This window comes from Sceloporus undulatus, chromosome 2 (assembly GCF_019175285.1).
Source record: "Sceloporus undulatus isolate JIND9_A2432 ecotype Alabama chromosome 2, SceUnd_v1.1, whole genome shotgun sequence".
Lineage (NCBI taxonomy): Eukaryota > Metazoa > Chordata > Lepidosauria > Squamata > Phrynosomatidae > Sceloporus > Sceloporus undulatus.
In genome coordinates, this window is record NC_056523.1 from 313,848,771 (window position 1) to 313,873,628 (window position 24,858).

A 24,858-nucleotide genomic window follows, 5' to 3' on the forward strand; every position below is an offset into this window, starting at 1 on the left:
ACTTTGTAATATTTTCTCTTTGTAGTTTTACCATAGTCTTAAATACTTTAGTCTTAAATACCCTTTAGTCTTTAGTCTTAAACTTTAGTCTTAAATATTCTGAAGATATCTTTATTCTTTCACTATTAAATTACTTTCTGTGTAAGTACAGACTGAGTCTCCCTTATCCAGAATTCTGAAATCTGCAACACTCCAAAATCCAAAACTTTTTCCATGGGTGGCTGACACCTTTGCTCTCTGATGGTTCAATGTACACAAACTTCATTTAATGCACAAAATCATTAAAAATATTATGTATAAAATTACCATCAGGCTATGTGTATGAGGTATATGTGGAACATAAATAAAATTTGTGTTTAGACTTGGATCCCATCTTCAGGATACCTTCTCAAGTATCTGTGAATATTCCAAAATAAAAAAAAATTCCAAAATCTCAAACGCTTCTGGTCCCAAGCATTTTGGATACGGGATACTCAACCTGTAATGATTTTTAAGTTGCTGTATTTTAAAATGTAAACCACTAGAGGGCAATCGTGGAATATGTAGTAAGGGAATGTTATCAGCCTGGGAAAAACTCTCACCTCTTCAGTATGATTAATACCATCTCAACTAATGTTAGTTCAGATGAGAGGAAAAGTATTTTTAGTGGGGTTCATTCTAAAGTCTTTGTTTTCTGGATTAATGCTTATCTGAATAAAAACACATGTCATGTTGATTAATTAGAGATAGTCACCTGTAAAATCTGAAAGCAGTGTGCTAGCTTTTTAGTTTCACAGAACTTTTCTTTTACAGTCTTCTGTAGCTTTAAGCTCTTGGCAAGCTGATCAGATTAGTTTCTGCCAAATACATAAGATGCCACTTGCTCCAAAGTGTACCATCTCTATAGATGCTTTTATAGCTGCCTCTCAATGTATGTTTGGATACCTGAGATACATTTCAGTAAAATATTCCCTACTATTAGTTGAGGTTCCTTTTTCTCACTCGTACACCTCTTGCTTTTTGTTGTGGGAAGAAAGAGCAGTCTGTCTTCTCCTTCAACACTCAGTTACAGTCCACCATTATTTATTTACTAAAATATGTATATCCCATCCTTTAAATTATATTTGTTTTATAGAAGGGAAGGGAAACCATTTTGCTACACCATTGTATTTACAAGTTCTAGAGCATCTATGAATTGATTTTGGTATCTACCGGGGCTTCGGGGCCAAACACCAGTGGATACCAAAGGCCCACTGTACAGGTATTCTAGAAGCCAGAAAAATCCAAAACACCTATGGTTCCAAGCATTTTGGATAAGGGAGACTCAGCCTAGAACAGATTACTAAAAAAACAGTGTGTTACATTAAAAGCAAGAGTAAGATAAAAAGAAAATCTGTATGAAAAGAACTGATTTTGTTCAAAGTGAAACATTTAGCTCACAACATAAGTTCTGTGCCTTCCTTCCTTCCTTCCTTCCTTCCTTCCTTCCTTCCTTCCCCCCCTCCTCTCTCTCTCTCTCTCTCTCTCTCTCTCTCTAATCTTAGCAACTTTCCTGCATCTCTTGAGTGGAGACTTACTGAATCTTTAGACCAAAGGGAGTTCCACAACCTGGGTGCTACAACAGAAAAGACTCTGCAGTGTTTATAGATGAGGTTGTCTTTAGCCACATTTCCCCCTCTTCAAACTTTCCTGACAGCTGATCTATTTTCCTGAGAGAATGTGCCTTGTTAATCGTGAGCTTTAGTTGGTGTTTCAAAGGATGCCACTTTTGTGCTATCCTCTTTTTAAAAACACAAATATGATTCAAATCCCAACAGGCTCCAGGAGGCCATGAGCTGAACTGTGACTACTGGGAACTCATTGGGCTGGCTCCGGCAGGTGGAGCTGATAACCTGGTCAATGAAGAGTCGGACGTTGATGTGCAGCTGAACAACCGGCACATGATGATTCGTGGGGAGACCCTGAGCAGGATCTTAAAGGTGCGCTCCACAGTCGTCCAGTGCTTCAGGGATCACTTCTTTGACCGAGGCTACTATGAGGTAAGTGGTTCTGCTGCTCTGTTTACCTTCACTGGTGTGCCTGTACTACCTAAGATTTTACCTGTTTTAACTCGGCAGAACCAGTTTGCGGGAAGGAAATGATCTCAAATTGCTTGGCAGATGGAGATGTGTATATCCAAGGCTTGAGCAAGAGCTGGAGAAAGGAGCCATGAGATCCTGGGTGGTGGGTAGCTTGGCTATAAACCCATTTCCAGGAAGGGGAAAGTGAGGCTGAATTTTAATTCTTGCTGAAGGAAACTTTTTTGATGCAGCAGATAAGACATTGGTAACATCCCTTCCACACACACACACTCCAGAAGTTTGTTTTACAAACTGAATGCAAAAGACAATCCTTATTTAAATAGTTCAGCATTTCCCAAGAGCCAGAAACTGGTGCTAAAGTAATATAATACAATATAGAGTCAATATGGTGTAGTGGTTTAAGTGTTGTACTAGAACTCTTGAGAGATCCGGGTTTAGATTCTCACTTGGCCACAGAAACCTACTGAATGGCTTTGGGCTAATCACATTGTCTCAGCCTCAGAATACCCCCCCCCCCCCAAAATCGTAAATTCACCTTACGATTGCTATAAATCACATGTAATTTGAAGGCACACAAGATTTTAGTTATATATTCCTCCTTTAACAAGGGGTTGAAATAGATGACCCTTGTGGCCCCTTCTACCTCTAAGATCCTATGGTCTTATCCCCACTGCAGAAATAATGCAGTTTGATGCTGCTTTAACTGCCATGGCTCAATGCTGTGTTATTCTGGGAGCTGAACATCAAGTTCAGCTTGTATTGTGAGATATTTAGCCATTTCTGTCAGAGAGGTCTGATGCTACAACAAACTACAATTCCTAGAATTCCATGGCCTTGAGCCATGGGAGTTAAAGTAGTATCAAACTGGATTATTTCTGCACTGTGGATGCAGCCCATGATTCTAAGAACAAGAACACAATATAATATAGTATAGTGTCATATAATATAATGTAATGTAATAATGGACCATCCACCCACCCTGGCTGTACTCAGTCTGATTTTGGGGGCTAACCAAGATGAAGCTTGATCATTATTTGCTGGATAATACTAGCATTCTCCAGGTAGGGCAGAATCCTACCTGAAGCCTTGGAGAGCTGCTGCCATGCAGAGTAAATAATACTGAGCCAGATGGACCAGGGCAGTTTCCTGTGTCCTAGAATATTCATATAATGTGTCTGTCTTTTTTGTTCTAGATCACTCCACCAACACTGGTTCAAACACAGGTGGAAGGGGGCTCTACTCTGTTCAAAATGGATTACTTTGGCGAAGAAGCATATTTGACGCAGTCATCCCAGCTGTATCTGGAGACCTGCATCCCAGCATTGGGAGACACTTTTTGCATTGCTCAGTCATATAGAGCTGAACAGTCTCGGACGCGCAGGCATTTAGCTGAGTAAGAGAGCATTTGCAGGACAAAATGTATAATGCAGTGTTCCAAACTAAGTGCACTGAAAGCCTGTAGGTATTTACAAATGACTTGATGTGGAATCTAGTTAAAAAAAGGAATAATGAAAAGGAATGATTTTGATGCAATATAGAACATGTTTGTAGAAAAGGTGTTAATAAAAGAGGATGGTGATTTACCTCCAGAAGAAGAATTACCAGTTGGAAGGCAGAATAATAGGATAATATGCTCTGGGGATGGGGTGCCCTTAGTTATAGTGATAAGTTAAATAGTGGCAAATTAATAGTGTTAAGTTTCAGTAGAATCATGACTAGTAAAATTACAGCGCTTTATAAATAAAGGTTAATAATAATAATAATAATAGTATAGTTTGAAAAAGAATAGAAATAAGAATGGAGATGTTAATATTTTTTTTAAATATTGGTTTAATTAATAATAAATGGTTTAATGGGAATATGGTTTAGATGATATAATTTAAAAATGTAAAACAAAGAAAAGAAATGACTTGATGTTCAGCTCTTTGTTGCTGATGTACCATATGATACCTGTCCTGTGCATCTCCAAACAGGGGTATCACTAGGGGGTGCAGGCTGCTCCAGGTGACATTCTAGGTGGCAACACCACAGTTCTCCAAACATCTACCTTTTGTCAGAAATGGGCTGTGGCTTTTGCCTGCCTCCCTTTAAAACATTGGAGATCAGTGGAAAAGATGGCATGAGTGAGGCAAGGCTCAGTGGGAGGAGAAAGCAGAGACCTCAGGGTTTTTTAAATTAAAATTTTAAAAAATTCCTTTTAAAACTTTCTTTAAAAACATCACATTACCTAATTTTCACTTTAACCACATGAAACTATGTACATGTAAATATATTTAGGCTGTACATGTGATACTGTAATTAAAAGGTATAATGGTAATTTTGTTAGTTGTTTATGTCACACCTATTGCCAATACATTTAGTGATATACAAGAGTTACAGTTCGTTAGTACAAAAAGCATTACCAAGGATTCTATATGGTGTGATATGAGAGGAGGTTAAGGGAGGGTGACACCATGAGTTACCGCACTGGGTGATGCCAAGCCCAGTGACACCCCTGTCTCCTAGCCCATTTTAAAGTTCTGGTAGTGACCTTTAAAGCCCTGAACAGCTTGGGACACAGTTATTTGAAGGATTGTCTTTATCCTCATGGACGTGCCTGGTTCACATGCCTGCTGGGCCAACTTCCCCAGTATACTTGTCTCCAAAGCAACAGGCCATCTGTCTTTTCTTTTTTTAAGAGTATATTCTTCTACTTGCCTTTCTTGGCTTCATTTTAGCTCTTCTCTGCTCCTTTCCTGAAGCCCTTTTCTCCACCAAATCATCCTTCAGCCCCTTTAATCTTTTTTATCCTTTCCTTCAGGCTGCCCCACCACACTATACCTGTCCTCAAGGCATATGTAAAGATTAAACCTATCCTTGAAAAATTTACAATGTTCCTTTTCCTGAGAAAAATTGAATCAAAGATATTATTTTGAAGTATTGATTTTCTCTTTCTCTCTCTTGAATATTCATGGGCATTCCATGCCATCACAGAAGTGCCACCAATCATAGGCGGCATATGCTTTAAAAATAACGAATGGGGGGAAGAAATTATAACCAATCTAAAAAAATTCTGACCAAACAAGGATGCTCCTGAGAGTGGATGCTTCTATAGTTATTCTTTCTTTCCTATCACAGCCTCCTTGTCTCACCATTCACTGCTTTCAAAGTTATCACGGTGCTACAAAAGACTAATTTCAGTGTGTAGGGCACACAGTTCAACATAAAATATTGTGGACGAGCAGCTTAAACATATTCATTTGCAGAAATGAATTAAGCAAAAAAAATGTATTTAGTTTAGTTCTTGCAATTCATGGGGCAGAAAGGCTTTTACTGTTCTGAGTTGTAAATGTGTCCTTTTTATTGTCTTTTAAACTGTTTTAACTTTGTGCTTTTAACTGCAGTATTTTCAGCTTTTATATAATAAGGTTTCAGTTGTACTTTGCTTTAATTTGTTATCAGCTGCTTTAGAGCCTGTGATGGAGAGAACAGGTGAATAGAGACCTAGTAAGTAAGGTTCTCTCTCTAGGTAGAGAACCTGCCTCAGAGTTAGATGGTTCTCAGGCAGGTTCTCCACCTATTTTATACTCAAAACATCTACTTTTATTGACTTTCATTTGTAACCTGCCTTTCTCCTCAATCTGGGACTCAAGAGAGGTGTTTTTTTAAATGTGTAAATGAAAACAAAAAAGGTATACAAGTTGAGTCTTCCTTATCCGAAATGCTAGGAAGCCGAAGTGTTTTGGATTTCAGATTTTGGGGGGATTTTGGAATACCTATATTTTCATATACACAATAATGAGATATCTTGGAGATGAGACCCAAATTTAAATGCAAATTTCATTTATGTTTCATTTACATCTTCTACACATATCCTTAATGTACTGTAATTTTATACAATGTTTTTAACAATTTTCTGCATGGAACCAAGTTTGAGTACATTGAACCATCTAGAAAGCAAAGGTGCCACTGTCGCAGACGCCCATGAAAAAAGTTTTGCTTTTGGGAACATTTCAGATTTCAGAATTCTGAAATACAGCATCTATAATACTAAACCACAGTACTGAAAAGCAGTTGAATTAAAAACAAAAGCACATCAGTTTGAAAATATAAAGCACCCATTCATGAAATCCCTCTTTGGTAATTTACCAAAAACACACCTGAATAAAAATGTCTTTGCTTGCCGCTTTCTCATACAGGTACACACACATTGAAGCCGAATGTCCTTTCATGAGCTTTGAAGACTTGCTGAACCGTTTGGAGGATCTAGTTTGCGATGTTGTGGACAGAGTCTTGAAATCACCTGTATCTGAGTTATTGTATGCCCTCAATCCAGTAAGTGGCCATGACAAACAAAAGATGTTTTGCTTGTTGACTTCAGCCCATTTTCTTTCTGAATTTTGGCCATGTTATGCATAGCAGTTCTGCTATATTGGCCATATAACTCCCATTGCAAAGGATTCTGGGAAATGCTTTCAAATGCCATACTTGGTTTTGTCCTACCATCTATTATTACAGTGGTACCTCGGGTTACGAAATTAATTCGTTCCGCGGCTAATTTCGTAACCCGAAAAACCTTCGTAACCCGAATTGCCATAGGCGCTAATGAAAAAAAAGCCGCGGCTCTGCCGCGGCTCCATTTAAAACAGCGCCAGGGTTTTTTCGTAACCCGAAAAAACCTTCGTAACCCGAAACAATAAATCCCTATGGGATTTATTCGTATCCCGAAAAATTCGTAACCTGGGTAATTCGTATCCCGAGGTACCACTGTACTTTTACTACTACACTACCTCTGTGAATGTGTTGTAGGCAGATCCCTGATCCAGGGGACTTACAGTCTAGATCAGTGGTCTTCCAGATGTTTTGGACTTCAGCTTCCATAATTCCTGACTGTTGGCCAAGTTGGCTGGGGCTTCTGGGATCTGAAGTCCACACCAAATGGAGGATCAGCCTTTGAGAACCACTGGTCTAGATAATAACATAAAGGGAGAGGAGGAATGGAAACTACAGTATACATAAATAGAAATGATAATATTTTAAAAACAACAGATTTTGTGTACTTTGATTTGTATGTTGTCATAACATATTGCCAGAACTTTGAAATGTCATTTCTTTGGACTACAGCTCTCAGAATCTCCCAGCCAGCACAGATGGTGAAGGATTCTGCGGACTGTAGTCCAAGGGAGTAATGTGTCTAAACTTTGCCTGTTACAATTAGGGACAAGAAAATTCAGATAAATCAACAAATCAAAAGGTTTGCTTTTGGAACTCAAGGGTGCCTTTCTTCTGTTGTGCAGAACTTTGAACTCCCAAAACGTCCCTTCAGGCGCATGAACTACACAGATGCCATTGTGTGGCTGAAGGAACATGATGTGAAGAAGGAAGATGGAAACTACTATGAATTTGGAGATGTAAGCTTTGTTATTGTTATTTGTAAATCTGTCCCTGTTCTTTGAAATGTAGCAGTTTCAGATTTCCATATTACATTGACCTGAATAAACTAGAAAGTTGGGCCACAGCTAACAAAATGAACATCAACAGGGAGAAATGTAAGGTACTGCACTTACGGAGGAAAAATAAAATGCACAGATATAGGATGAGGGACACCTGGCTGAACGAGACTACATGTGAAAGGGATCTAGGAGTCCAAGTAGACCACAAGTTGAACATGAATCAACAGTGCGACGCAGCAGCTAACAAGGCCAATGCGATTTTAGGCTGTATCAGTAAAAGTATAGTATCTAGATCACGGGAAGTAATAGTGCCACTCTATTCTGCTCTGGTCAGGCCCCACCTGGAATATTGCATCCAGTTCTGGGCACCACAATTTAAAAAAGATGTTGAAAAACTGGAGTGTGTCCAAAGGAGGGTGACTAAAATGGTTAAAGGTCTGGAAACCATGTTCTATGAGGAACGACTTAAGGAGCTGGGGATGCTTAACCTGGAGAAGAGAAGGTTAAGAGGTGATATGATAGCCCTGTTTAAATACTTGAAGGGATGTCATACTGAGCAGGGAGCCAACTTGTTTTCAGCTGCACCAGAGACAAGGACCCAGAGCAATAGATGCAAGCTACAGGAAAAGAGATTCCACCTCAACATTAGGAGGAACTTCCTGTCAGTAAGGGCTGTTTCAACAGTGGAACAAACTCCCTCTGAGTGTAGTGGAGTCTCCTTCCTTGGAGGTCTTTAAGCAGAGGCTGGATGGCCATCTGTCTGGGATGCTTTGATTGAGAGTTCCTGCATGGCAGGGCGTTGGACTGGATGGCCCTTGCGGTCTCTTGCAACTCTATGATTCTATTATTCTTTAAGAACAGTGCCTTTGAAACCTGTTTGAAAACATCTGCAGGTTCAAAATGGTCTTGACTGGAGTCAGAAGGAGGATGTGATACCTAAGTAATAGCTAGATCTGTTTCCAGGCATGATTCAGAGTGCTGGTAATCCCTTCCAAGGTACTAGATTGGTTCAGTATTCACTTGTCTGGATGTTGACATTTTCCAGGGAGTTATCTCTCTGCCTTGATAACATCTATTAAGCATGTCAAGAGTTGGAGACAGAGCCTTCTTAGTGGCTGCCCCCAAACTTTGGAACTCCCTACTCTTGTGTATGGGCAATAGTGTTTTGACTACCCAAGATTCCCCACTAAGAGAATGAGTTTGCTGTGAGTATCATAGTACTGAGATTCCTCCTTAGCTTGCAGACAATACCTTGATCCAATGGATACATGAGAATTATAGTTTCATGGGTTATTGAACTACATTTTACTGTAAATCAAATAATGAGACATTTGAACACTAAGCATCACCCCGGCTATATAAATAAGCAGCAATAAATGGTGGTGGATTCTGTGACAATAGAGTGGTGAGTTGTCTGTAGTGCTGGATTTATTCTAGGGGATAGGGTTTGGTACTTTGGCAAGCTCCCTTTTGGACTAAAAGCCAAAGAGGATTCACTCCCTTGAGACTTGGAAGCTGCAGCTGATAATGAGTACATCGAAGTTAGGTTAGTTAAAATGGACACAGACAACACACACGCCCCATTGCTAAAGGGGTGAGGTTTGTGAAGGAAGGGGGCTTAGTGAGTGAAGATATAGCACTGCTATTCTAAGCAGAAGGAGGTGGGAGTGGATGAACTAATAAGTCTTGTTCTTAACCGCAGGATATTCCGGAGGCTCCCGAGAGACAGATGACGGATGCCATTAATGAGCCAATCTTGCTGTGTCGATTTCCTGCTGAGATAAAGTCCTTCTACATGCAGCGCTGCCCTGAGGATTCCCGCCTTACTGAATCTGTCAGTTTATGTTCCCTGCACGTATTGCATGCAAGATGGGGCAGGGGAGCTGTTAGACTTTTTAATGGGGTTCTTCCCTCCCTCCCCACATTCAAATGACTCCACAGATTTGTTAACTGAGGAACAGACATGAGAGTTGTCAGGAGGTTAGCGAGGTCTTGAAAGCAATTAACCAGTAAGATTTTATAGAAAGTCACAACACTTCTCTCAAAGCAAGCTGTGCTTTAAGAGTGTTTAAGATGGTTTTGTGGATAGATCAGGAAGTCTTAAAAGATTGTGAGATCTTCTTCAATGGTTATATCACACACATGAATGGAAATTACTTGATTTCTGACACTTGTTGATGAGGTCTGAATCACATTTATCTGCAGAAGATGCTCTGGACTGTTACTTTGGAGTGTATGTAGTGCTATTGTTTTGAATGCTCCCTGCATGGTGCAAGCTGGCATATCAGGGAAAGAACTGTCTTAAATTTATTTCTGATACCCTCATTTTCTACAGTTTGAGTGCATTAGTGCAGGGAAGCATTCAAAAATGAATATGTCCTTACATGCCCTCCAACTCTAATGTGGGGCACTTCTGAAAGTATTTATTTATTTGCCATTTTTTTTCTGGCATGTCATATAGAGTTCAACTCAACTCTCCATTATACAAAAGATTTTTTCTAAAAAACTATTTATTTAAAAAGCACATACTTAAAATAACTTAAAGCACTTTAAAAATGTAACTAAAAAAAGCTCAGCACACCATACTGAAAACACCTTTTTACCATGTGTTTTAAAAATCAAAGGCCTGCCTATATAGAATGGTCTTTTCCTGCTGGCAGAAAGAGAGAATAGAGTAGAATTGGACTTCTTGTGGAAAGGAGTTCCATGGCATGGGAACAGCCACTGAAAAAGCTCTCTCCTGTGTCCTCACCATTTGTGCTTGTGGTGGTAGTGGGACCAAGAGAGACCCCTTCCCAAAACGTCTTAAAATTTGAACAGGTTTGTACAGGGAGTTCCACACAGGCCAAACAACATGGTCTTACACAGTTTTCACAGCAAGCTGTTCAAATGACATGGGACAATTGAGGCTAAATCTGGGCTTTCTCAATGTTTCAGGGCTTTAATCTAGAGCAGGAAAAGTGGAGATTTTTCCTGTCTTTGTTCAGAAATACATACATATATAGACATGGGAAGGGACAGAAAAAAGCCCTTAGAACGGCCACAGCTATGTGGCCGTCCATACTGTGATTTATCAGACAGGTGAGTTCGAAAGGAAGAACTATATGGACAGTTCTCTGGAACTTGCCTTCATGTGTAAAGCCCATGGTTGCTACAGATCAGGGTAATTTGAAGCTGGATTTTCCTGTCAGTGTAGATGCGCCTACAGTTTTCTAGAATTCTACCACTTGCTTCTCTGTAATTTGGACAGTGGCTGTGACTTGGTTAAAAAACAATGTGTGTTGTATGTGAGGGAGTGTCTTTAGAGAAAAGGTGAGGTCAGGGGTTCACTACAATACAAGCTGGAAGCTGAAATGATGGAGAGTGGTGTAAAAAGCTATGAAATAAGAAGAGCCTTGGGAAATGAGGTCACAATCTGGTATATACAACTTGGGGTGAGAATAGATGATCTACCTGTAGTGCTTTCATCAGCATTGGCATTTAAGACCCTAAGCACAGCCTGTTTCAGCCAAACCATGCTCTTCATAGTTTTTTAAAAAAAAGACCTGACTTAAACTAAGTTAATTTTCACTTGTCCCCTGTGAACTCTTACTGTATTGTTTTTGTTTAGTTTAAAAATATCTTGCCTTCTTTAGGTTGATGTACTGATGCCCAATGTTGGAGAGATTGTGGGAGGCTCAATGCGTATTTGGGACAGTGAGGAGCTGCTGGAAGGCTACAAGAGAGAAGGCATTGATCCCACACCTTATTATTGGTACACAGACCAGGTGCGTAGTATTTAGTATGGTTTCTCTTGTTGGGTTTTATATTTCCCTTCTCTGTGAACAACTGTGTAAACACTAAATTGTTCCAAGGCCAAACATAGGCCAAAGAAAACAATCTTTTAGTGGACAAACTAGTTTTTTTAAAGTATATTTCCCTCCCCCTCCATCTTGCTAAAGTTGTCCAAGCAAAACAGATCCAGATACAGTTTGACAGCTAAGTGGTTGAGTCTATTGTTCTAAAGGACAATAGAGCATGAGTGAGTGAGGTAGGATGGGGACAAGTCTGGCTGCTAACCTCCTTGCCCTGGGGGTTATCAGATGTCTTTTTGCACCTGCTCCTCATGGTGATGGCCTGCACTATGTCTGGGGTCCAAGCTAGACGAGACACAGTCTGTGCTGTTACCAATTGCTGAAAGGAGACTGCAACCAGATCTGCCCTCATCAACGGTCTCCATCCTGTTGTGACCCATGCCCTGCCCTCTAGTTTCGCAAGCATTCACTTGATTTGTTTTTATTCTATAACATACCCACCTAGTACCAATTTTAGGCCCATTTGTCCAACTCTTCTTTTAAACTTTGTTCTTGCCTTGCTGTTCTTTTTCCACAAGGCTGGCTTTAGAAAAATACTCCTCCACACATTTATGCATATTCAAACCAGGCAGTCTCTCCAGCTAGAGCCATCAACATTCTTTTTGAGAGTTGCCTATAAATGGTTTTCACATACAATTTATGCATATATACTAAACAGTAATATTTATTGATGTATATACATTCAACATAACTCACACTCAGTTATCATTCTATTACACAGCCAACATAGAAATACATTTACAGAGTTATGACAGATTCTACTGGATTCTGACACGCTGTGCCTACTCTTGGCTTTCCAAAAGTTTTTCACAGCAATGCTACTGCATGGCATGGCATAATGGTCTGAGAGACCAAGGCTTAAATACATATTCAGGCATGGAAATTCCATTGAGGGCTTGTATACACAATTAAAATATTCCTCATTTGATTGGAATAGAATGTGATTTGGCCACATGCAATTCGGATGATTTCAGGTTTTTCGCAGGGGGCAAAAATTCCATAAACTGCAGAAAAAGAAGTTGCAGTTTTTCCCAGAGTATCCATGAAGATGTGCATGATCAAATGTGTGTTCACCGATTTGCTTTGCATGGCTGCATATTTTCAGCAGAGGGAGGGTAAATAGATGGGAATTTGCACAGGAAAGTGAAGACAAGCACCATCGCAGATGTACAAAAATCGGCAGCAATTTGTACAATACGCTAGCATATAGACTAACCCTTGGTGGCCTTGGGCCACCCTCTCTCAGCCTCACAGGAAGGCATTGATAAACTGCACTACTAAATAAATCATGCCAAGAAACCCCTAGGATAAGTTTTTCAACTTAAGAGTCATCATAAATTGAAATTATTATTATTTATTATTATTAGTTTTATTTATACCCCGCCTTTCCATACAAAAACAAATGTTACTCAGAGTGGTGGCAGTGCTGGTCCCTCAGCCATTAACTGCAGGCCCTTAGTGAGTTTTCAGAAAGTAAAGAAATCGTTGTAATCCATAGGCACAAATATGTTATCATTCCCTGGCACATTGGAAGAAAAATAACCACTGATCCCTCACAACAGTTAGCTTGGGAAGCACTGTTTTACATTGCCAACTGTGTGAATGATGCTACATTGAACAGATTGATGTACAGTGGTACCTCGGGATACGAAATACCCAGGTTACGAAATTTTCGGGATACGAAAAAATCCCATTGGAAATAATTGTTCCGGGTTACGAATGTTTTTTCGGGTTACGAAGAAAATTTTTGGTGCTTTTCGGCGCTTTTTCGCACGAAACGCGGCTTTTCCCCATTAGCGCCTATGGCAATTCGGCTTACGAAGGCTTTTCGGGTTACGAAAGCGGCCGCGGAACGAATTAATTTCGTAACCCGAGGCACCACTGTAATCTATTTAAATCAGGGTTGGGCAACTTAGACCCTCCCATTGTTGTCATATTGCACTTTCATATGGCCAAATTTTTAGAGTTACCCTAGCCTCTAGTTTTTGTACTTTCTTGCCTGATGAAAAGAGTTCTGTAGAACTGAAAAGCTTGCACTTTGGGGAGAGGGGGTTGGCACTTAATAAACTGTGTTCCCCAACTCTGGATATTGTTTTGAGTTACTCTTAATTTTGGCACTCAGGACACATCTGGCAGCAGAAATTTTAAACTGTTTCTTGGCTCAGAGTCTCTTCTTCAGCCCTTGGGCGACCCAAATGCTCATGCTTGACACATTGTTTGTTGCATTTGGCTGGTTTCTGTGGCAGGGGAGAAGACCCATCACTCTTGCTCACTGAAGGAGTGATTGCGCCAATCTATCCAGTTTCCCACTTCCATCCTTTGCATGGAAATTGTGGTGTGGCCTCAGTGGCAACATTTAAAACCTTGGGGAGCTGCAACCTTCCTTTCTGCTCTGCTTGTTTTATTAATTTACAGAACAGAAAGTGGTTCTTGAAAGGTATTCTGTCTAAAAGGGCACGGCCTGATCAGCTTCATCTTTAACAAGCTGGTGCCCCAAGGCAGCGGCTCATAGGAGCTGACAGAAAGATCCAAACCAAAGCCTAGAAGGGGACATTTAATCTATTTCTGCTACACTGCTTGATGCACCACCATTCGTCTAGCAGCTCCTTTTGGTTTAGCTGTGGTTCTCTTTCCATATGACAGAGACATACTGCATTGTGGCTATGCTAGTAAGGCTAAGGGAAGGACCAAATCCTTTGTTACCTCTCTTTAAGCATACTTCTTAAAGTCTGGAATCTTCTTGGCAGCACACACTAGTGTAACCAAAGTTACCCTTGCACAGGAATGGAGACAGTGCAACCCGTAGTCTGCATGTGGTGATAGATGTGCTCCATGCTCCAGTGATCAAAAATAGCAGCAGGAATTGTTTTGCAACACTCCTGAAGTGCTTGGAAAGTGTGGCCTTTGGGAAAAATGGGAGGAAGTCTTCCTCACACAATTGCAAACCCTGTACTGGCATACCTTCTTATTTCAATCCTGTGCAGGAGGCATTGAGTACTTCTTTGCACAACAGTTGTCCCCCAGGATATATAGTGGCAGCTGGAACCTACCATGTGCAATTCCACACATACCCTTCTCCAAATGGACACTGGGAAAGCACAGTTGTGCCTGTCACCCTCCTTCCCTCACCACCTGCATAACTTCTGGTGGTGCTGTAAATAATATCTTGATCTCTTGTGACTGACATTACCGCACTACACTCTTATAGTGCTGCTATTCCACATTAACTGCTCTGACTGTCTCCTGTTGCATTCTGAGGCTTGTAGTTCAGTGAGGCCTAAGAGCTCTCTGGCTGAGAATTCTAAATCCCCCTCTTTAAACTGCAAATCCCAGAATGCATCAGGAGGCAGCTAGAACAGTTAAAATGGAATAGCAGCACTGTAAGAGTGTAGTGCAGTAATCTAGTTAGAATCATAGAGTTGGAGGAGACCTCAAGGGCCATCCAATCTAACCCCCTGCCATGTGGGAACACACAATCAAAGCAGCTGTGACAGAGGGCTAGCCAGCCTCTGTTTAAAGTTAGCAACACAGAAGGCAAGTAAAGAGGTTTCTCTCGATCCTCGATCTGCAGCAAGACTAGGTGTTGTTTGGATGTGGCCTTGGTGCTAGGGTGGTAGCTGTCACTATCAGCAGAGTCCTAGGGCAGGGTGGTGGTGGTGGTGGTTCTTTTGCAGTCTTGCTGACCTCTCTACTGCTTAAAGGCCTTCAAGAGAGAATTGGAAGCTGCTAATACAGGCCACATATTTGCAAGCAGTGCTCTGCAAAGCAGATCCTTTTAACACAGCCTTACACATATTACAATGCCAACATATATATGTTTGCCTCACCTGCTTATAGAGGCTAGCATCCTGCACTTCCACACTGGCTCTGGAGGAGGCAAGCCTCCCTGCTCCATAGAAGCATATGGTAGTGGATTTGGGGTCGGTTTTAAAACACTTGATTTCTTCAAAATTGCTAGAGAAGTGATGCCTGCCTCTGCCACCAACAGACCCTGTATTTCCATGCTTGAACTATAATCCAAAATATATAGAAAGCTAAATGTTCTTGACCTCTTGTGTAGCAATTATTTTATTTAAATTATTTATCCATATCTCAACTGACTTTTGATATGGAGACCCAAGGCAGTTTACAGAATACTGTAAATACAGTCCTGGGCAGAAGACTGCAGAGACATGAGTTCAAATCCCCACTCAGACAAACACCACAGGAGGATTGAGGCAGTTACTGTTTCTGTCCTTGCAAGGCTGTTCTAAGGAGAGAAAGAATATACCCCATCCTCAGTGGTGAAAATAGGAATGGAAATAATTAAAAAGTCACAGTCCTGTATCTTGAAGATCTGGCTGCAAGGCATTTGAAGTTGTACATGGTTATAGGTTCTTGCTTCTTCATTCTGATCTTGCTGTTTGTCAAGTCAGTGAACTGATGATGTTTCTTTCTTATTTGGCTTCACAGCGTAAATATGGCACATGCCCACATGGTGGCTACGGCTTGGGCTTGGAAAGATTCCTAACCTGGATTCTGAACAGGCACCACATTCGGGATGTGTGTCTCTACCCACGCTTTGTCCAGCGCTGCAAACCCTAACTGAGATCAACTTGGGCAGAATCCAAGCCAGTGTTCACCAGAGCCCTCCTCTTTGCTCTGAAGATCCTGTTTCATCATCCTACAAAAACAAATATTCTTCATTCTCTTTTTTTTCAAGTGAAAATATAATCATGTTGAATTTAACTTGAAATTCACTGATTTCAGGAACTCTTCTTTCCTCCCCTCCCTTCCTTACCTCATTCATTCTGTTGGGATATTTGAATGTACTGATTACTAGTTGTTGTTGTTGTTTTTATAAGCAGTATGCATTACTTAGTGCCAAAACAATACACTGCAGAAATAATCCAGTTCGAGACTGCTTTAACTGCCCTGGCTCAGTGTTGGGGAATTCTGGAAACTGTAATTTGTTGTGGCACCAGAGCTCTCTGACAGAGAAAGGTAAATGACTCACAAAACTACAGTTCCCAGAATTCCCTAGCATTGAGCCAGAGCAGTTATGGTGGTCTCAAACTGGATTATTTCTGCCATGTGATTTAGCCCTTAGATATCACCTATTTTGCAACATGCAGCTTTTACAGGTCCCTAAAAGAATCCCATAAAAGTATTTTCATAATTTTCAAAAAGGTCTAGGCTTGACATCTGATAAAACGTTAAACTACTACTAAAAAGTGGGGGGGGGGGAATAATTACCGTTTTCCAAAATGTACGTTTTCATTTGGGTTCTTAGAAAGAGAAGAAAATAAATTCATTGGACAGTTAACTCTCCCTTGAGACTATCTACCAAAATGCAGAATGTTGCCATGAAGGTATACCAGTTCTCAAACTGTAGTAACCTAGTCATTAATTGCAGCTTACTTCTTTGTCTTAAGTATGATAAGGCATCTTGTATAAAAGGGGGATCTTGGCTGGGACAATGTTGAAATATAAACTATAAGGAACAATACTTGTAGGAAGGTAAATGTATTCCTACTTGCCAATCTCTTTTGACTATATGTATGTGTTGAAATTTGTGTTAATTTATCATTTGGCTTGCCAGATGAGGATGACTTCTATTAAAGCTCCCCATTGCTTCAGAATGTCTTGAGCAACTATGATCTTGGGAGATGCAGCCTCTACGTTTTATACTTGGCTAGCATGCTTTTCAACATGTCTGCTATGGTTAAAAAACAACTCGCAACTTGTTGGCATAGCTTCCCCACCAAGAACCTTAGCAATTGTAGTTTTTAAGTAGGAACTGACACCTCTCAGTTCCTTGTCAAGCCAGGTGTCAGGTTTCTTGGAAAGAGGTCAGCCAAAACTGATAGACATGTACTTCCTATCTCAAAACAAAACAAAAAACCAGCAGGCGACTCTGCTTCACCTTTGCTCCTCTGCTCCTTCATTTCTTCAGGTATTAGCAGGCATTAAACCTAATTTTCAGCCATAAAAACAGTTAACTGGAAAGATGTAGAAGTACAAATACAGACACTTGGGATTGTCTGGATTCTGCCTAGAAACGACTGGGCAGTAGTGGTGGGGTACCTGCTCTGCATGTCCCTGTTTCAAATCTAGCAATCAATAAATTCATAGCATTGGAGTAAAGGGAACAAATTTAGTTCTTTAATCTATACTGTATGTCTTTTCTTTTTATCATTTCTCTACATTTCTGCATGTACATGAGGATATCTGAAGTGTCCGGTGGTGATAAAATCTTGGGAATGCTACTGTCCCTTGAGACTTGGTGGTGACATGACCCTTTTGCAGTTTGCCTTAATTCCCAGTCTAGCCCCATGATGGGTGCAAGGCATTGTGGGTTGTGAAATCTCTGCCATGACCAGTAATCACAGCATAGATACCATTTTGTGTTGTCTTTTTTAGTTGGTATCTAAAATGGGAATAAGAGCAGGGGAGGGTTCCCTTGTGGAAGAGGACTCTTGATGCCTAAATGAAGAAAATATTCATAAATTATTCCAATAATCATCACTTATCCACAGAAACTGAAGCATTAGTAAACTACTCTAATTGATCTAATTAGGCTAGGCACTCAGTATTACAGGTTGAATCTCCCTTATCTGAAATGCTTGAATTCGGTTTTTTCTGATCTTGGAATATTTACATATACATAATGAGATATCTTACAGATGGGACCCAAGTCTAAATATGAAATTTATGTTATACATCTTATCCAAGAAAACTGCAAGTAATTTTATACATGATATTTTAAATAATTAGGTGCAAAATTTGTGTACATTGAACCATCGCAAAGCTAAAATGTCACTATCTTGGCCACTCATATGGACAATTTGGGATTTTGCAATATTTCAGATAAGATAGACAACCTGTAGTAGCATTAATCTTAATTGTTCTACTAGTAATAATAGAGACCCAGTATTGTGTAGTGGTTTGAGTGTTGGACTGTGACTCTGGAGATCATCTGCTTGGCCATGGAAAGCCACCTGGTGACCTTGGCAAGTAATATACATTCAGTACTGGTGCACAAGAAAAACAAGGGGAACTAGCAGCCTTTAAGACCATGGTGGGGATAAGGGTTGCATAAAATTTCTTTTCGGGATCGTTAAAACCACAACTCCGCCTCACTGATCATTTAGTATGGTGGTGTCTCCTGCTCTTTGCCTATCTGCATGAGGCTTAGCTGCATCTTTCACTGGTGGTGGTGGGGGCAGTTGGGAAACTTGCAAGGCTTGGATGCACAATATCTCTTCTACGACTCAGAATGACACCATTGTGGAACATACTAAGGGGCTCTACAGATTGGCAGGAAGGGGCAGTGATATGTCACCCCTTTCTGCCCTGGAAGCAGGCCACAGCAAGCATATGAGGTCTGTTCAGCTACTGATCGAAGTGTAGGAGGAGGATGTTGCCAATGCCATCCCACCAGCAAGGGAAGTTGTGACCATCAGAAGCAGGACTCCTGTTGCAATTCCCTGTTGGAGGTTCTCTACAGTTGTCATGACAAATAACAGCTAATAAGGCTTGTTCTCCCATAAATCTGACAAATCAAACTTGTACCATGAAAGAAGTATGTACCATGACTTTTTGCCTGATGAAGAAGCCAGTGGAGCTCTGAAAAACATGCATCATATATTTAGTACATTGTGGTTGGCTGTTTTGTGGATTTCGGGTGTTACTTTACAAAAGCAGCACAGTTCACTTGGACAAAGCTGCAAAGAGACACAAAGGCTGTATAGGAGCCTCATGAGAAAATCAGTGGCCCTTGACAGAATACTGCCTTGGGCAATAGATGAAGCTTGGGATGTTTTGGTACTAAATGCAGCTGCATTATTTCTAAACTGCTCCTTTCTGAAGATCAGCAGAGTGAGGGTGAGCTGGTTTTCTTTGTGGGCTCCAGCCAAGTCAGAGTACAGTCATTTTATTTATAAGATCTGTGCCACTGGCCAAAGATATAACGTGAGCACTTAAGCCTTTTGTTTGCTTTCCTTGCTGATTTATTGTGTGGCATTTTGTAAGTGCATCTGGAGCACACAATGCTGAGTTTGAGTTTGGACAAGCTTGAGAGACGTGATCTAATTGGTTAAACAATCAGCTTCTCTGGTGCAATGATTCTTGAAAACAAAGCATTACAGTGTGTGTGTGCGTGCATTTAATAGTTGTTTGTTGCACCTTGGGCATTCTGCAGCTCTTGGCAAACCCCACAGAGCAGAGGTAAGTGGCCCTGCCCTCCAGATATTTTATGCTATAACACCCATAATCGTTGAGCATTTGCCATACTATCTGTGGCTGATAAGAGTCCACAACATTTGGAGGCGCCAGGTCGCTTATTGCTTGCAACTAAGTCCTCCGTTGGCTGAAATGTATTAATCCTTGCTCTCATAACTGGTGGAGTGGAGTGAATGCTAGACTAGGGCACGTCACAGACCGCCCCTTTGGGGCGGCCTGTAGGCGCACCTTTCCCCGCTGGATTGGGGCCTCAGCGGCCAGAGCGGCAGCCACTGAAGCCCCGATCCGCCGCTTTCCAGGCTGCGGGGAAGCGGCAAAAGGCCCCTTCCCCGCAGCCTGGAAAGGGGTGTCCTTGGGGCTTGAAGCCCCAAGGACACCCCACGGCGGTGGGGAGAAGGAGAAAGGGGCCATTTGGCCCCTTTCTCCTTTGGTCCGCTGGGCGCAGCCGTCTGAAGGCTGCGCCCAGCGGACCAAACCAGGAAGGAGCTCTGAAACGGAGCTCCTTCCGGGGTTGCGGAAAGGGCGCCCTAGGCCCCCTGCCGCAACCCCAATACGTCAACCGCACGCCTCGTTTGGAGGCAGCGCGGTCGTCACCGCCCTGTCTTAACCCTAGTACGCGCTCTGCGCGTACTTTTTAGCTTGTCTGTAACGGGCCTAGGACTCCAGAAGGCCAGGACATAAAACCCTACTTGGACATGGAAGCTCACTGGGTGACTTTGGGCAAGTCACACTCTCTCAGCTTCAGAGGAAGGCAAAGGCAACAACAAATAAACAACTCTGAGCAAATCTTGCAAGACACACCCCTTTACCATAAGCTGGATGGAAATTATTTAAAGGCTCCCAGTAACAATTTTAAGGATAGGAAATCTAAGCAAAATGACTAAAAGAGCCAGTGTGGCATAGTGACTTGAGAATGACTCTGGAGACCAGGATTCGATTGCCGCTTGGCCATGAAATTCACTGGCTGACCTTGGGCAAATCACATGCTCTCAGCTTCAAAAGAAGGCAAGGGCAAATCTCCTCTGAACAAATATTGCCAAGAAAAACCCATGGTAGGTTCGCCTTAGTGTTGGCATAGGCTGGAAACGACTTGAAGGCACACAACACATCCCAAGATAAATAATATACACTATACAGTGGACCCTTGGTATCTGCTGGGGTTCAATTCCAGGACCCCCTGTGGATACCAAAATCCATGGATGCTCAAGTCCCATTAAATACAATGGATAGTAAAATGATGTCCCTTATATGAAATGGCAAAATCAAGCCGTGGATGGTTGAATTTGTGGATAAAGAATCCGTGGATACAGAGGGGCAACTGTTTATTCATTCATTTATTTATTTTGTATGCTGCCTTTCTCCCAAGAGGGACCCAAGGCGGCTCACAGATAAAACATTATAAATGTATAAATTGTGGGGATAGCATTACAGTGGTGCATAGAGACTAATCACAGTTTTTATTCCTGACAATGGTGTCACACTATATTGTTACAGCTCTGTTATTCCATTTTAATTGCCTTGGCTGCCTCCTGTGGAATTCTGAGGTTTATATTTTACTGAGACCTAACAAGTCTCTGGTCGAGAATCTTAAATGCCCCTTCCTAAACTGCAACTCCCAGGATTCCACAGGAGACAGCCATAGCAGTTATTGTGGAATAATAGCACTATAAGTGTAGTGTGATATTGTCCAGATGACCAGAATACCACCTGTCATATGATGGGTGTGAATTGCACTGCCTTCCAGCTGTTGGTGAAAAACATACAGCATTCTTCGCTACTGGCGTTGCTAGCTAAAGCTGCTGGGAGTTGCAGTTCAACAATATATAGAAAGCAATGCAGTTCTTATCCTTGGTCTAAACATGAACTAAAAGGATTGCACAAGTTTGATGCCAATGTGAAATTGGGTAGGCCTAATGAAACCTGCTCTCAGATAAATGGTGGGTCAACCACAGCAGTAAACTCTACTTGTTTTTTAAAACCACTTGACTTATATGAAAGTCAGCAGCAGACAACAGGGAGGAAAAAAATATCGATGAATCCTAACCTTATTGATTTCCAAAATGCACCCTCACAAGTTTCACAGATAAGCGTGTATGGCTCTAAAGAGCAGTTAACTGACCACAGTATGGGTTTGAAAGACACCCTGTTTTAGTAATTGAGTTTAACTGCAGCTTCTCCTGACTGCATAAAGGAAATAACCTTTTTAACACTTGCAGGTTTAAAAGCTGCTGCCTTCTACATCAACAGTGAGCATGTGAACAACCATGGGACACTGGTTCTCCATTCAGCCGCCAAGATTACTCACACGCTGTCAGCTCCTAAGGTTTTCAAGGGGCTGGAATGGAATAAAAACACATTCTGTGATGGGTAGAAAGTGGGTAGGTGGGTGTGAATCTCAATAAGTAAATTAGATAATTAAAACAACAATAACAATGTAATTTGTTACTCCAGTTATGATTCCCAGATCCTAGATAATAATCTCCAGTCAGAGTGAAGGAGATAAACCACAGTGTGAGAGTGCTGCCTTGAAAAGTGTGAGTGTGAGTATGTTTTTAGGCTTTGTGTTTTTTGTTTTAATAGCACATTCTGTAAATAGTTGTTGGTACCGTGTGCTTGAAGTCATTTCCAAATTATGGCAACCATGCAACGAACCTACCATGGGGGTTTCTTGGCAAGCTTTGTTCAGAGGAGGTTTGCCATTGCTCTCCCTGAGGCTGGGAGCATATGACTTGCCTAAAGTCACCCAGTCAGTTTCATGGCCAAGCGGAGAATTAAACCCAGGTCTCCAGAGTCCAACACTGAAACCACTACACCACACTGGCTTCCAACAACAACAAAGCACATTCTGTAAACTGTGTTTGATGCTTAATGTATCAAGTTTCTAGACTCCCCTTCTTGCTTCTGCTTGAGCATGATGAGACCTCTAGAGACGATTTACATTGCCATCATCCACTGATTTTAATGCCCTTTCATAGTAACTCAAGTGAGAAGTTACATAATGTATAATGCTTAAGGACATCACCAGGGGCTGTCCCTTGTAACAACACCCACCAAGGCCTGACTTCGGTGACATTACATGGAGTTATTCCTAGGTCTCAGGTATTGTTGGTGAAATTTCAGAGTTTCCTACACTCTTGACTCGGCAGCCCTACTCCTGTTTAGTCCGCCAGCCATCTCTGCCATCTCTCAAGATACTCCAATTCATTTCACAAACCCCCGTTTTTCAGCTCCCTATATACACTTCATAGCACTTATGAAAAAAGCAGTTTGACTGCAGCTTCCAGAATCCCCTGCCTGCACAACCACTGGCTTCAGAGATCTTTAGTTCAAAATTAACGTTCCCCAAGCTCTGCATCCTAGTCACACACAATTATGTGGCAACAGAGAAGACTTGGGCTATATCTGCAATGTAGCAATAATGTAATTTTACACTGATTTAGGGTTCTGTGAGTGAGCACCATAGTGAGCAGAGCTGTCATGGTGCTATCCTATGGAATCCTGGGATGTGTAGTTTGCTGTGACACTGGAGCTCTCTTACGGAAAAGGCTATAAATCCCAGAATTCCATAGCATTGAGCCATGGCAGTTAAAGTGGTGTCAAAACAGCATAATTTCTGCAGTGCAGATGCAGACTCAGTCCAGAACACGTTCAAATGCGACATGTGAGGTTATGTATTTTTCTGTCAAAGATTTTGGGTACTTCTAAAAAAATTCAGGTTCCCTCCAGGAAGATCCTTCCTTTTGTTTGTCACAGCAATATTTCAATTGTCATCCTGTCAGCCACCAGCAGCTGAGTTTACACACTTAAGAGAAGTGACTGCAAGAGCAGGCCAGTTCTGTATGCCACTGCCGCAATTATATAAATAAATTTTGCTTGTCTTCCAAAATAGCTTGTCCGGCGTGAACTGAAGGAGCAGTTTTATACAGGCATTTTTTAAAAAAATCAATGCATAACTGACGCATGCAAAAGCACAGCTGGGTTGGGTCCTTACCAACTGGGCAATTACCCAACCTGTTCTCCTTTTTTATATGACAATAAAATAAAGGTTAGCCAATCTGCCGATCTAGCCTGATGCGACTGGTTAATTTCTTTTATAAATTATGTTACAGTGTGATGTGTCCCTGGTTTCCCCTTTGTCTATATACAACTGTCTAGTCCTGAACTGAGACATTTTGGTGCCTGGGGCACAGATCCAACCACCCCTCTCAATATGCTTACGGTCTGTCTCTCTCTAATGAAGGGAAGGAAGAAGCCATCTGGACGTTCTGTGCAAAGAAGATTGAAATGAATGGTGAATTTCTGCTGAATTTTATTGAGTCTTGCATAGTTAAACTTCTTCATTGGGTTTGTGGGTCATACTAAAGTTGACCAGATGCCCTCCTTTTCTAGGACATGTCCTACATTTCAGCCTTCTGTCCAGGAGGAATTCCAAAATGTCCTTTATTTTAAGCATAGCTAAGAAGCATGAACTTATATAGTGGACCCTCCCCTTGTGTGTAAGGTGAAATCCGCCTATACTCACACCCCATAGGAAACAATGGAGTGCATGTGCATGGCAGCACAGTGGCCCACTGTGGTTAAATGCCTGTACTGCAGCCACTCACTCAAAACCATAAAGGTTGCGAGTTCAATACCAGCAAAAAGGCTCAAGCTTGACTCAGACTTGCATCCTTCCAAGGTCACTAAAATGAGTACCCAGATTGTTGGGGGCAAGTAGCTTACAGTTGTAAACTGCTTAGACACTGTTAGTTCAGTATGAAGCAGTATTTAAATGGGAAAAATGAAGCTGTTTGTATTAGCAATAGCAGATACATTTCTACACCGCTTATAAGTGCACTTAAGTACTCACTAAGCGGTTTACAATGTGTAAGGTAATTGCCCCCAACAAGCTGGGTATTCATTTTAGTGACCTACAGAAGGATGCAAGGCTGAGTGGACCTTAGAGTCCCTGGGATCAAACTCACAACCTTGTGGCTGTGAATAGCTGCAGTACCCGCATTTAACCACTGTGCCACCAGGGCTCCCCTGGTGAGCGTTTTATATGAGTGTTTTTACCTTTGATTTGAGAGTGTCCTACGTTTTGCAGCATCTCCTCCTCCTTTGTGGTTATGACCTCTGGTCACCCTGGTCAGGCTGCTACTATTACTACTACTACTACTACTACTATTTCCTCATCATCATCATCATCATCATCATCATCATCATCATCATCATCATCATCATCATTTTTCTTTTTCTTCTATTAATTCATATCCCACTTTCCCTCCAAAATTGGGACTCAAAGCAGCA

General features: G+C 41.4%; 1 protein-coding gene across 3 annotated transcripts in view; it reads left to right on the plus strand.

Moving 5' to 3' along the window:
- Nucleotides 1–17,201, plus strand: part of NARS1 (asparaginyl-tRNA synthetase 1) — a 32,748-nt gene extending 15,547 nt beyond the window's left edge. For all 3 annotated transcript variants that reach the window (XM_042453638.1, XM_042453639.1, XM_042453637.1), the window contains exons 9-15: nucleotides 1,797–2,018; nucleotides 3,254–3,453; nucleotides 6,239–6,374; nucleotides 7,337–7,450; nucleotides 9,195–9,326; nucleotides 11,128–11,259; nucleotides 15,799–17,201. In XM_042453638.1, coding sequence (XP_042309572.1) covers nucleotides 1,797–2,018; nucleotides 3,254–3,453; nucleotides 6,239–6,374; nucleotides 7,337–7,450; nucleotides 9,195–9,326; nucleotides 11,128–11,259; nucleotides 15,799–15,930 — 1,068 coding nt within the window. In that variant the 3' untranslated portion in view covers nucleotides 15,931–17,201. The remainder of the gene's footprint in view (nucleotides 1–1,796; nucleotides 2,019–3,253; nucleotides 3,454–6,238; nucleotides 6,375–7,336; nucleotides 7,451–9,194; nucleotides 9,327–11,127; nucleotides 11,260–15,798) is intronic.
- The last annotated feature ends 7,657 nt before the right edge of the window (nucleotides 17,202–24,858 follow it).